This window comes from Felis catus, chromosome B3, assembly GCF_018350175.1.
Source record: "Felis catus isolate Fca126 chromosome B3, F.catus_Fca126_mat1.0, whole genome shotgun sequence".
In the NCBI taxonomy this organism is placed as follows: Eukaryota; Metazoa; Chordata; class Mammalia; order Carnivora; family Felidae; genus Felis; species Felis catus.
In genome coordinates, this window is record NC_058373.1 from 70739844 (window position 1) to 70754243 (window position 14400).

Here is a 14400-nt window from a genome sequence, read left to right on the forward strand (position 1 = left end):
ATCATATGTGGTAGTTCTATTTTTGATTTCCTGAGGAGCCGCTGTCCTGTTTTCCAAGTGACTGAACCAATTACGTTCCCACCAGAGGTGTGCTAGGGCTCCCTTTTCTCTGCATCCTAGGCAACACTTGATATCTCTTATCTTTTTTATGATAGCCATTCTAACAGGTGTGAGGTGATCTCCTATTGTGGCTTTGACTAGCTTATCTTTTCAAATTAGTGTTATCTCATTTAAAATTCACTACAAAAAATTGAGTATTTTTGTGAAACTGAATATGTTTTATATTTCTCATTACAGATGAGGACATTAAAGTTCAAAATGATAATGTAATATTCTCAGGGTAATATAGTAAAGTCTTGCCCTGTGATGTGAACTCAGGCCTCCAAATCTAATATCCAATGTTCTTTATTACCCCAGCTGTATATAATGTAGTTTCATCAAATTATTTCCTTTTACTTGATGAGTACAAGTCAAGCACAAGGTAGATATTTCAAAATTTCTCAATAGAGAAATACTTAATTTTCATCTAAATTTTATTGGTTGTTATTCTGATTATGTAGAGATATTAAAGACTTAATGATCACTTAACATCTTTTATGTATTTAGAATGTGTCATATATTTCTTCACTTTTCATTTCTCTTTTCTTCCCCTACTCTATAATGATTCAAGTGAATATTATAAAATCTAAACTCTCAACCATTCATTGATTCTATTATTCACAGTATGAATTTTTCTCTGAGCAGGGAAACACAGGCCTTATTCTCAAAAATTAGTGGAGGAACTGAGAGATGACATTTGTAATCCCACAAGTCAAATAATCTTATTTTTCTTACCTTTGCTATGGTCCAAGATAAAAGTTAAAAGCCTACTGGCTTCCCTTATCCCACAATATCCATACCATATACATGAAGCACTTAAGAACAATCATAACATTTTGTGATTCATCTTTAACTGTGGCCAAATTTGAATGTTTTAATAACTCTCACTGCAACTTGAACATCTGTTTATTCCCCAAGCAGCAGCTGGTCTTTTTCATGCCATGTCATTTACTGAATTGATTCCTACCAATACGGACATTATAAATACAAAGGTCCCAAGAATTGTGAGCCTCCTTGACTTAGAAATTAGGCATAGTATTGACATAGGTCACTCTCAAGCAATTGTCACTGCTTTCAGGTACTAGTTGAATGTTGCAATATTAATATGTGTGTGGAAAGGATCTTAAAATCATCCAGTTCAACCAACTTGTATTATTTATGAAGAATCAAGGCACCAGATGATTTAGTAAATTATCCAGTCTCACATATGTAGGACAAGATTTAATTCACATTGTCTGAATCCTGGGCTGCCACTATTTCTGCTACACCAATCTAAGTAAGAGCTGTGACACCCATTTTAATATCAGGTATGTGGGGCCAGAAACAAATCTAAAAGTTTCTGGAATGGATAAAGTCAGAAGAACAACGTGGAGTTAAGGAAAGAGCACCCAAATTTCAGGGAGGGGGGGAAAGCCAATAAATATGGGTAATTGTGTGTATAAATAGGATTTAGTCTTCGAACAATTCATTTAAAATGTGTACTTGTAGCAGAGTTTTGAGAAAGAAAAAAGCTTAGTTTAGTGGCAAGAATAAAGGAGTTTGGAGTTTGTCGTGAATTTTAAGTACATATCTTCTCAATTGGCTTTCAATGCAGTTTGTAAAGTCTTTTCAGATCTCAGTGAGAGCTAGATAACCTAAGAAGTCTAGTTTTAACTTTTAAGGCATATGGTATTACCTAACGTGTAGGTTCACCATCACCATCTTCTGTCTGTACTTAAATCTGTCTCCTATTTGTTCCAAGTGAACTCCTGAAACACGAAGAGTTTTCTGCTTCAAACTGCTTCAGTGAAAGTCTATAAAAGCTAGCAGTTAAAAAATATTTAGGTAGCATGCCATTTAACAGTCTTTCTGTTTAAAATATACATGGCGGGGGGCACTTGGGTGGTTCAGTTGGTTAAGTGTCTGACTTTGGCTCAGATCATGATCTTGCAGTTGGCAAGTTTAAGCCCTGCATTAGGCTCTCTGATGTCAGTGTGGAGCCTGCTTTGGATCCTCTGTCCTTCTCTCTCTGCCCTTCCCCGACTTGTGCTCTTTCTTGTGCTCTCTCTTGTGCGCGCTCTCTCTCTCTCTCAAAAATAAAATAAACATTAAAAAATAAATGAATAATAAAATATACTAGGAAATTTATAAAACCTTTACACTCTAGCTACATCCTGTTCACCAGCCTTTGAAAAATGCCTGGCCTTGGGTAGTGTAGAAAACAAATGTTATTCATATCTGCATGACTGAAATGAACTAAAAATGAGAGGCTATTTCATTTTGATTCTGGACAATCTCCATCTGAAAACTGGAATAGATTATGTTTCTCTGTAGCTCTTTCCCCTCCTTATGTTCTATTCCTTTACTCTACCCACTGTAAGAGACAGTGCCCACATTCCTTTCCACTTGTGTGTTCCCACTTACCATCTATCATGATTCTCAAACTTTGTCCACTCCAGTCCTTCAGTCATCATGATATTTTGAAAAAGGTTACCATTCTTTCCCTTCAAAACTTTTTGGAAGTTAAGAAAAATTTTTTAAGTACTTCACAACTGAGGAGTAAATCTTCAAATAGCTTATTTTTTATTTCCTGTTACGAAGACTTATATCTTATTTTTAAGCAAATTTCTAAGTCATAAGATTTAATCTTGAATTGAACCAATTTAGATACCTGGAAAGACCATGGTGAAGTATTTGACCACTGTGATCAGTGATAAAACAGGGAACTATCTGGTAGTGGGATGCCACTAAATTATGTCATGCCAAAACAAAACAAAAACAAAAACACCTTACTTTTAATTTGATCACTGTATTTTTTCCTAGTTATCCTCCCATCTGGAAATGTCAGAATCCTTCCAGAAATCAGAGTGAATGGCCTGGAATAATCAGTCAGTCGTAACTGAATTCATACTACAGGGTCTCTCCGGTTCTTGGGAACTCCAGATCTTCTATTTCCTGTTTTTCTTCATAGTCTATGCAGCCACTGTACTGGGGAACCTCCTTATTGTGCTCACCATCATGTCAGAGCCACGCCTTCACTCCCCCATGTACTTTTTGCTGGGCAATCTCTCCTTCATTGACATGTCTCTGGCCTCATTTGCCACCCCCAAAATGATTGCAGATTTCCTCAGTGAGCACAAAGCCATCTCTTTTGAAGGCTGCATCACTCAGATATTTTTCCTGCATCTGTTAGGGGGTGCTGAGATTGTACTGCTGATATCCATGTCTTTTGATAGGTACGTGGCTATATGTAAACCTCTAAGTTATTTAACCATTATGAGCCGAAGAATGTGTGTTGGGCTCGTATCACTTTCCTGGATTGTTGGCATCTTCCATGCTATGAGTCAGTTAGCATTTACTGTGAATCTGCCCTTCTGTGGACCCAATGAAGTGGACAGCTTCTTCTGCGACCTCCCCTTGGTAATTAAACTCGCCTGTGTAGACACATACATTCTGGGAGTATTCATGATCTCAACCAGTGGCATGATTGCCCTGGTGTGTTTCATTCTTTTGGTGATCTCCTATACTATCATCCTGGTCACTGTGCGGCAACATTCCTCTGGTGGGTCCTCCAAAGCCCTCTCCACTTGCAGTGCCCACTTCACTGTTGTGACCCTTTTCTTTGGCCCATGCATTTTCATCTATGTATGGCCTTTCACAAATTTCCCAATAGACAAAGTGCTCTCAGTATTTTATACCATTTTCACTCCCCTCTTGAATCCAGTGATCTATACCCTTAGAAATAAAGACGTCAAGGATTGCATGAGAAAACTTAGCAGCCATATCTTTAAGTCTAGGAAGACTGATCATACCCCTTGATTTCCTTATACAAAAATGAAATACCTGTTTGGCATTTACCTTCCTCATTCAGTTGGTCAACAAAGTGATGCTACTTCGAGAAACCAGTAAGTTCCTGGCAGAATTATTTATGTAATCAGTCTTAGCCCTCACTGAGTTCTGTTCATGTTAATTGTTCTCCACACAATGTAACATTTACAACAGGGCATCATCACATCTATACTCAGCATTTTACTGCCCAGAGACCCACTTTTTAGAATATCCAGCTTTTGTCAAATATAAACAGTTTATTTGAGTATTCCTCCCCCTGAGACATTTGCATGTTTTAAGAGTAAATTTGCTTGTAGTCTCTTGTAAGTAGCCTCTAAGCCAACACCCAGTATACTACCCTGTACACTGAAGTAACAATGAAATTATTTATTGCTGACAAAGGTGCTGATGCATGAATTATTTTAGTTCAAAAGTCGGGAAAAAAAAATTGAAGATTCTTATGAATTAAAAATATGTGGTATTTAATATTTTGAAACCAAAAATAAGAATGTACCTTATTTATATTCTGTCCCTAAGTTCCCTAGAGTGGATTTTCCAATTTTAAAACAGTACAGTTAACTCCAGAAAATTCTGGTAGCCTTATATATTAAAGATTGATATGTAGTATATAGCAAATTCCATCCACACTCCCATTCTAGAAGCTGAAACTAGAGACCCAAGGACACTGTAGCTTTTTCATGGTAATGCTAATTAGAGGCAGAATCTAGGTCATTCACCTCCAAAGAGAGAAATATGTTTGTTTTCTAAACAGTAACAAGTTATTTTGGTGCTATAACATTTATTTTATTGTTTTTATAATCAAAAGATACCTGTAAAGAGTAGTGTCCTAACGGATCTGAACCAGTTTCCCCCCTGGTTAGACACAGTATTTGACTTAAGGGAGCTATGAAACAGTGGTCTTTCAACATATTTGATATACCTAATAACTAAAGTTTTTAGAATATAGAAACCATCTAGAAATACCTATTTATTTTACAGATGATGCAGTTGAGAATCAGGGAACAAGTAACTTTCTCAAGTTCATACATCTGTATGACAAAGTCTAGCCTAGAACATGCCTCTCCTCTCTCTCTCCCTCAACTGAACAAGGGCTAGGTTATGTTCAAGAGCATTTGGTCATTGTCATTCTGAGAGTTACACATAGAAGAAATGTCAGTGCATATAAGTGGACTAACTGTAACCCTAAATAATTATCCAGCTTCCTGGCATTGTCAAAGTTTGCATAATATTGTAATATTCGTTTGGCCTTAGGTAAAGACAGGTGAATATCTAGAGATGACTGATGGGAAAAATAGATTGTAAAGAGTGGAAAGAAAGATAAACCAATCATTAGCTGAATGGATGAACAGATAAATGGAAAAGCAGATAGACGGGAGACGGCTGTATAGCAAGATACAGATAGATACATACATACGTAAGAAATGCTTGTAATCATAAATAAATGAATAAAAACTTTACTATATTGACTCAGTAGTCTGTGTGTTGAATCTGTACAATTGTGAATTGCAACTATCACTTGTTTAAAATTATTTGAAAGGTTATTGAATTTAGTAAAGTTGAAAAGGGATACTCTTTTAATATTTATTTATTTTTGAGAGACAGAGTGTGAGTGGGGGAGGGGCAGACAGGGAGACAGAATCTGAAGCAGGCTCCAAGCTCTGAGCTGTCAGCACAAAGCCCAACATGGGGCTCAAACCCATGAACTGCAAGATCATGACCTGAGCAGAAGTCAGATGCTTAACTGACTGAGCTACCCAGGGGCCCTGAATAGGGAAACTCTTAAATACTTCTTGTGATGAAGTACAGCTAGTTCAGTTTACTAATGTGTTTAATGGTTACTTGAGAGATCTACCAATGAATTAATATTAGTGAAAAAAGTAATTTAAAATCCTTTTGTTTATTTGTGACTCTGGATATTATAAATCTGTTCTCCCACCTTCTCAATTCTGTTAGATCAAGTTTCCAGGTTGTTCATATTTCATTTTGATCAATAGCTTATGATTGGCTGATCAGGGTAAGGAATATTGCATTTTTTTTCTGTGTCAGACTATGTATTTTCTGCTCCAGTTTAGCATCTTAACACACACACTAATAGAATTACTGCCAAATAAGTATCATGGGTTCCATTATATGGAAATTTACATGTGCTTTAAAATAAAGTTCCAAGTATTAGGAATGCAACATGGTAAATTAACCCCAAAGACAAAATCTAGATGGTTAACATAAGCACCAACCTAAGAAAATTTGAATAAAGGACTCTCCCATTCTGCATTCTAAGCGCTCCACCTACAGGGTTCTCTCCCTCCCTGCCTCATATTCTCTACTGACACTTAATTATCTGAGCATGCTCTTTACCTGGTATTCTCATTACCACAAAGAAGCCTAACACTGAGTCTCAACAGTTTGCTGTAAAGGATAAACCTGACAAACAATTTCAGGAAATAAGCTAATTTTATGATGCCTTCTCTTCACCTGGAAGAGTCATTAGCCTAATTGAAACCACGACTACTGTGGTTCGTAGAGCAATTTTTTTCTTTTCTTTTTTTTATTCTTTAACTAGATGTTCTTCATTTATCTCTATTGAGCTTATTTTACAAATTGATCTCTTAATTATAGTCTAATAAATGAAACCAGGAATAAATAAATAAATATATATGTATATATATGTCAAAATACTTAATATTGTTCAAAAATTAAATGTGCACACATAAAATTGAGTTTGTCTCAGAGTGGATGATCTCAGCAGTGGGCCATCATCCCCAAACTGGGTTCCTAATATCAAAAATCCCTTTAGATATATTTCTCTCCCAGCAAAAAAAAATCATTGTTCTGCTTGAAAAACTGTCTCCTGCTCATTTGAGGAGAGAAAAATCAGCAAACTGGCCTTTCATCTGAGCTGTAGCTCAGGGTTTGTGATGCTTCATTATCAAAAACATGACCAAAAAAAAAAAAAAAAGATTTTTTTCTTGTGTCATTTTTTCTGGTCAGTTATCATTTTGCACCCCCCCCCATGATTTAGAAGATGATGTTACAATTTTCATTTTTAAAAATTTCAATGGTTTTATGGGGCACCTGGGTGGCTCAGTCAGTTGAGCATCCAACTTTGGTTCAGGTCAGGATCTCACACTTTGTAAGTTCGAGCCCCATGTCGGGCTCTGTGCTGACAGCTCAGAACCTGGAGCCTGTTTCAGATTCTGTGTCTCCCTCTCTCTGCCCCTTCCCCGCTCATGCTCTGTCTCTCTCTGTCTCTCAAAAATGAATAAACATTTTAAAAAATTCAAAAAAAATTTCAATGGTTTTAGAACCAAGACATAGTATGATCTTATGACATCCTCCTTGAAGGTTTAACCTAAGCCCCACCTCTTCAAAAACGGCTCCTCAAATTATTTTATTAACCTCTACTCTTTTCAGAGCTGATGTTTCCTGCATTATTAATTTTATACATTGATATATATTGTTGCCTAACCATTTCTTGAGTCTGTCTTTTCTTCTTGTAATTTATAAACATTTTGAGAACAGAAACTTTGCCCTTGCTTGCTTTTGTTGTTGTTATTCATTTGTTTGGGTAATTTGTTTTTAGTACCTGCCATAGCATTTGACTCCAGGCACAGTTACAAGTAGTGATTTGGTACAATTTTTAAAGTAATAATGTTTTTCCAAACACCCTTTTGTGTTTTCCTTGTTACTACCCCACCATTCTTTTACTGTGTCATATTAATCATAGAAATGTTCAGATAGAGAGCATTTCAGAGATAAATAGTTGCCCCTATCAAATTCTGTCCCCATCAAATTCTGCCATTAATTATGGGACCTTGTGCAAATCTCTGATCTGATTGAATCATCTGTGACGTGCTTTGGAGTACTTGTTGTGTGTAGGACCTTTGATTGTCAACTCATTTTATCATATGGTAATTCAATTATAAAACTTCCTAAAAGTCAGGAGAAATTGAGGTAGAATGTACAGGGAAAGGGACTCTGCTTTTCTTTTTTTAATAATAACTCCTATGCTTTTTATTTTGTATTCATTTCTGCATTTTTTTTCTTTTTTTAAATATAATTTATTGTCAAATTGGCTAACACCCAGTGTGTAAAGTGTGCTCTTGGTTTTTAGGGTAGATTCTCATGGTTCTTCGCTTACAAACAATACCCAGTGCTCATCCTCAATGCCCATCACCCATTTTCCCTCTCCCCGACACCCCCACCCCCATGGGACTCTGCTTTTATACTCTTCAAAATATCCTGGAGACCCAGGGAGGTATGCATCCCATAAATTTTGGTATGTTGTGTTTTCATTTGTCTCAACATATGTGCTAATTTCTGGTTTTATTTCTTTTTTGATACAGTTGTTCAAAAATAAGCTAATTTCTACATATTTGTTAATTTCCCCATTTTATTTTTGTCATTGATCTCTAATTTTTTATTCCACTCTGCTTGGAATAGATACTTGGAATTATTTCAGTCTTCTTAAATCTGTAATGACTTGTTTTGTGACCTAGCCTGTGATCTCTTCTGGGGATGTTTCATGCACACTTGAGAAGAATATATAGTCTGCCGCTTTTGGGTGAAATGTTCTGTATGTGTCTGGTAGGTCCATTTGGTCTGTAGTGTTGTTTCCACCTGCTGTTTCCTTATGAGTAGTTAGTCTGGATCATCTGTTCGTTATTGTATGGGGTATTGAAGTCTCTAACCCTATTGTATTGCTATCTTCTTTTTAAAGTTTATTTATTTTGAGGGGGAAAGAGAGAGAGGGTATGTGAGGGGGGAGGGACAGAGAGAATCCCAGGCAGGTTGCATACTGACAGCCTGGGGCTCAATCCCACAGACCAGGAGATCATGACCTGATCTGAAACCAAGAGTCAGTCGCTTAACCGACTGAGCCACTCAGGCACCCCTATTTTATTGCTATCTATTTCTCCCTTCAGATCTGTCAATATTTGCTATATATGTTTAAGTATTCTCATTTTGTGTACATGTATTTTTCTAATTTTACATCTTCCTGTTGAATTGACTCTTTAGCATTACATAAAGACCTTCTTTGCTTTTGTGACAGTTTTGACTTAGAGTCTATTTTTTCTTATAGAAGTATAGATACCCTTCTCTCTTTTGGTTACCATTTGAATGGAATGTATTTTTCCATTCCTTGACTTTGAGCCTGTTTGTGTGTCCTTAAATCTAAAGCAGATCTCGTACAGACAGCATATAGTTGGATCTTGTTTTTTATCCCTTAGCTGCCCTATGTCTTGTTTGCGTGGTGAGTTTATTTACATTTAAAGTCACTGTTTATAATAAGGACTTTTTATTGCCATTTTGTTCATTGTTTTCTGTTTTATAATTTCTTTTGTTTCCTTTCCAGTTTTGCCATCTTCATTTTTGATTTGATGATTCTTTGTAGTGCTATGTTTTGATTCTTTTCTATCTTGTATTGCTACAAGTTTTTTCTTTGTGGTTACCATGGGGCTTGCAAAAAAAAAAACTTATTATAACAGTCTATTTTAGACTGGTAACAACTTTAATTGCATAGAAAGACTACACTTTTACCCCACACACACAAACCCTTTGTAGTGTTGTAAGAATTTAAGCAGATAAAATAGCATGTGCAAAGGCGTCCAAAACAATGGAGTGTTGCACATGAGAAGAAGAAGAAAATTAGCATCTAAAGGGGAGAGGAATGTAAAATAGGGCTGAGAAGGTAAGCAGGATCCAGATGATGCATGGCCTACTATAATTTGTAGTAATTTGTTGTTGTATATTCCCCAACCACATTAGCATTTTTTCTATGATACATAGAATGAAGCCTGTCACATTTTAAGCTTTTAGTAAGAAATATTGGAGAATAAATGAATATATGATCTTCAGCAGTAGTGAAATGAGCAGTGTTCAAGCATCAAATCAGAATATTTCACCCTTAGAGAGACAAGTGCTGAGAGGTATATGCCTCACCGGGCACGTCCAGTTCTCTTCTCTAATCCTTCCTGCTCCCCTCCAGGTATTCTCTGTCACCTTAATGTAAAGGCTCCCACCAATTTGCATAGCATCCACCCAGTGAAAATACACTAACCTGCCATTCAGAACAGACATCAAGAAGCCAGTAAGATCATTTCAGGGTATGGGAGGAGAAGAGATTCTGGGGAATAGCTTCAAGATGCAAGGTGATGGGAAAAGAAGAGAAGAGGTAAAAGGAAGCCTTATTTCCAGAAATTACTGGGTTCACAGTTGCAAGTCAGCTCACCATATAACTTAAGATTGAGGATGCTGGTCAAGTAAACAAATTCAAAATTATACAGGAGAGATTGTAAAGAGATAAGAAGAGCCAGGATAACTTCTCTTCTGTGACTCCAATATCGTCCTCAAGTGCAGACTATGTGTTTGGCACCCTTTTATCAATCATACAGAAAATAAATAAGACAGAACTTTCATCAAATCACCTGAGAAGGCTGTAAAACGTTCTCACAACAGGAACTGGGTAAAAGCTGACCCATTGCTTACAGTCTGCCCTCAGTTACCCATTGCTTCCTCCTTCTTTCCAGGGCTCTTGCCACTTTCTTTCAGTACAATCTCTTTCTGCTAATTTAACATCTCGTTCTCTAAAAATAATAAACCAGGGGCGCCTGGGTGGCTCAGTCGGTTAAGTGTCGGACTTCGGCTCAGGTCACGATCTCGCGGTATGTGAGTTCGAGCCCCGCGTCGGGCTCCGTGCTGACAGCTCAGAGCCTGAAGCCTGTTTCCGATTCTGTGTCTCCCTCTCTCTCTGCCCCTCCCCCGTTCATGCTCTGTCTCTCTCTGTCTCAAAAATAAATAAACGTTGAAAATAATAAACCATATTCAGCTCCTGAGTTCACTAGGCATTTATATTTTTCTCTGCTTTTTGCCCATGTTGTTCCTTCCCTGTGGCATACTTTCCCCCCAATTTTGCCTTCAAGTCTCAGATTCAGCACTACCTCTGAGGAGCTTTCTCTAACTCTGCAGGCACATTTGGACATGCCCTTTCCTAAGTCTCCATATTACCATGTGCAAACTTACATCTTGACCATTATGACACTGCGTTGTGATTACTTTTCTTTGTACTAGATATAATCTTTAAAGATAAGGGATAATGTCTTATTTGTGTTTCCAAAGGACAGAGCATACAAACAAACAAAAAAGCCCCAAAAAACATTTCTTGGAGTGGGGGCACCTGGGTGGCTCAGTTGGTTAAGCTTCCAAGACTCAGTTCAGGTCATGATCTCATGGTCCGTGAGTTCAAGCCCCACATCGGGCTCTGTGCTGACAGCTCAGAGCCTGAAGCCTGTTTCCGATTCTGTGTCTCCCTCTCTCTCTGCCCCTCCCCCTCTCACACTTGTCTCTCTCTCACTATCAAAAATAAATAAACATTAAAAAAAAATTCTTGGAATATCTATACTAAAGGGGGATATTAAGGTGGCACCTGTTTGACAGAAGCAGAAAACTCTACCTAAGTAAATGTCATCTCCTCTGTTCTAATACTGAACTATTTTCAAGAAGAGGGCAGTCCTATCCTCCTATAATTAAAAATGCTGAGGTAGCTCTTCAATATAAAATGAAATACAAGTGACCAAGAGCAAATTTCCACTGGAGTGTAGTCAAAAGAAAATCAGGACATAGGAGAAGAAAGGCATTTAAAAAAGAAGAAGATAGAAGTATAATGAATTTTTTGTATCCCAGTTAGGCTTAAATCCTCATATAGAAATTTATAGGAATATCAGTATTCCAAAGAGATACAATAAATGCTGTTTGTTGAGAGTGAGCCATCAAAAGTTGGAGGCATAACTGAATTGTGTCAAAGTATGGGTTAAGGCTGGAAGAAAAGTTATAAGCATGGTGAAGGAAAAGGCATATTATACATCTTATACATATTATACATTCTTTATAAGGATCAGAAACTGTTGGGGTAATATGCATGAATGGAGTGGCCTAGTTCAAGACAAAACAGAGAGAGGAGATCTCTGGTATTAGCCGAATCTGAAAACTCAGCTGCAACTTAGAATTGTGGTCCAGTGTTGGCAGGGTTCTTTTTCTTTTTCTTTCTTTCTTTTTTTTTTTTTTAAGAAAATCTATCAAGCTCGGATGCCTGGGTGTCTCAGTCAGTTAAGTGTCCAGCTTCAGCTCATATTATATCTCATGGTTCATGAGTTCGAGCCCTGACTCCAGGCTCTGTGCTGACAGCATTGAGTCTGGAGCTGCTTTGGATTCTGTCCCTCCCTCTCCCTCTCTTTCTCTTTCTCTTTCTCTCTCTCTCTCAAAAATAAGCATTAAAAATTTTTTAAAAATCTATCAAGCTATATTTTCTTGTGAAATCTCCCAGTATCTAATTTTGTTGAATTAGCTTGATTTCTTTATAAACCTTTTAGGGAAAGACAAACATGTTGTGAATGCAGGCTGTTGGCTTCCAAACTCTGCTAAAAGAATTAAAAAAACCTGGGATAGACAATGACAAACTTGCACCAAACCAGAGGCTTAGTAAGTGGTGTAAAGCTGAGTTTAGATCAGACAACCTGGCTTCATTGGTGCTATTCACAGTCCCCACTCTGGGAGTTCTTAGTCATGCGGGGGGGAGCAGGGGGAGACGTGTGTGTCTCTAGCCTCCTCATTGGAACAATATTGCAAACACAAACTAAAGTACATAGGAGTGTAAAGAAGACCAATTATACTGAAATATAGTTATCAAAATGAGCTGTAAATATAGTTTGGGGTTTAACTGATTCCCCAGGAATAGGCTTAACCACAGAAATGCTCAGATAGAAATTAGATATTTATCCAAAGCTTCAGGGATATCTTAGCCAAATGAAATGTCTGACTTGATGCTATAATTTCACAATTCCAATTTTAATAGTTTCTTAAATAATACTTCTACCATGTTTCCAAATAAACTATTCCCTTATATTTCTGTAAATCTGGACAAGATCTTTCTGCATGTAGTGGTAACTTCTTTATTTTTTTAAAAATTTTTTTAATGTTTATTTATTTTTGAAGGAGAGAGAGACAGAGTGTGAGTGGGGGAGGGGCAGGCAGAGAGGGAGACACAGAATTGGAATCAGGCTCCAGGCTCCAGGCTCTGAGCTGTCAGCACAGAGCCCAAAGCAGGGCTCGAACCCATAGACCGTGAGATCATGACCTGAGCTGAAGTCAGCTGCTTAACCGAATGAGCCACTCAGGTTCCCCAGTAACTTCTTTATTAATAAGCTGAATATAAAGTAAATAGGTAAATGTCACCATTCATTTCCCAGTTAATATTTTTTTTAATGTTTGTTTATTTTAAGAGAGAACAAGCATGGGGGAGGGTAGAGGGAGAGGGAGACAGAGAAACACAAGCAGGCTCCATGCTGCTAGTGCAGAGCCCAACTTGGGGCTTGATCTCATTAATTGCGAAATCATGACCTGAGCCAAAATCAAGAGTCAGACATTTAACTGACTGAGCCACCCAGCTGCCCCTCCCAGTTAAGAATTTAAAGCATTTCCCTATCTTTTGAATGGGTAAAACATAAAGACAGACAAAATACATGAATAATATTTTATCACTTTTCAATCATAAAAACTTTATTTAAAAACATTGTCATGAAAAGGACACTGACCTGTAGAACATTGTGCATTGTTTTTTCCCTTCTATGCAATCTTGGAATATATTTAAACTTAAAATGAATAAGAAACTTCTAAAATATAATACTTCCTTTGCAAAACACAAACATACAAAGGACAACATTAACTACATAAATGCACCAAAGATTAATAATTGGCACAAATCCAATATTTTAACATTAGTTAATATTAGGTAAATTGACACATCCTAAACAGTCTTAAAACCATGCCCTTTAAGTTCAGGTAAGCACATCTATTTCCATTCCGTTTACCCTGTCATTTGTGCATATCTAACACAATGGCACTAAGTAATATTTATTAGTTAGTATTGGTTAAACGTTTAATGAATGCCAAGCACTGCTAATTGTGTTACATGTCTTTTCAATTTTCACAACATTCCCAGTGGTTATATACTAGATCCACATTTTATAGGTGAGAAAACAAAGTCTTAGAAACGTTAGGAATACTTGCTAAAAGTTGTACAACAAGAAAGAGATGCAATTGGAATTCAAGACTGGTCCCATCTAATTGCTAAACATATGTCCCTCAAAAACAGAGAAATAGTTCTTGTACATTAACATAGTATCATCAGCACCCAGAAAGGACCTTAAACAGAATGGGTGCTCAATAAATAGTCATTGAACTAAAGATTGCTATTTCAGAAGCAGGGTTTATATTTTATTTTATATGTTTGTTTATTTATTTTTGAGAGAGAGCAAGTGAGCAAATGGGGAAGGAGCAGAGAGAGAGGAAGAGAATCCCAGGCAGGCTCCATGCTGTCAGCACAGAGCCCGACATGGGGCTTGATCCCACAAACCATGAGATCATGACCTGAGCCGAAATCAGGAGTCAGACACTTAGCTGACCAAGCCACCCAGGCAC

General features: G+C 37.2%; 1 protein-coding gene across 1 annotated transcript; it reads left to right on the forward strand.

Moving 5' to 3' along the window:
* Window positions 1–2831: 2831 nt before the first annotated feature.
* Window positions 2832–4338, forward strand: LOC101098543 (olfactory receptor 4K3). Its single transcript, XM_003987370.3, has one exon. The coding sequence runs from the start codon at window positions 2950–2952 to the stop codon at window positions 3895–3897; it is 948 nt and encodes a 315-aa protein (XP_003987419.3). The 5' UTR covers window positions 2832–2949; the 3' UTR covers window positions 3898–4338.
* The last annotated feature ends 10062 nt before the right edge of the window (window positions 4339–14400 follow it).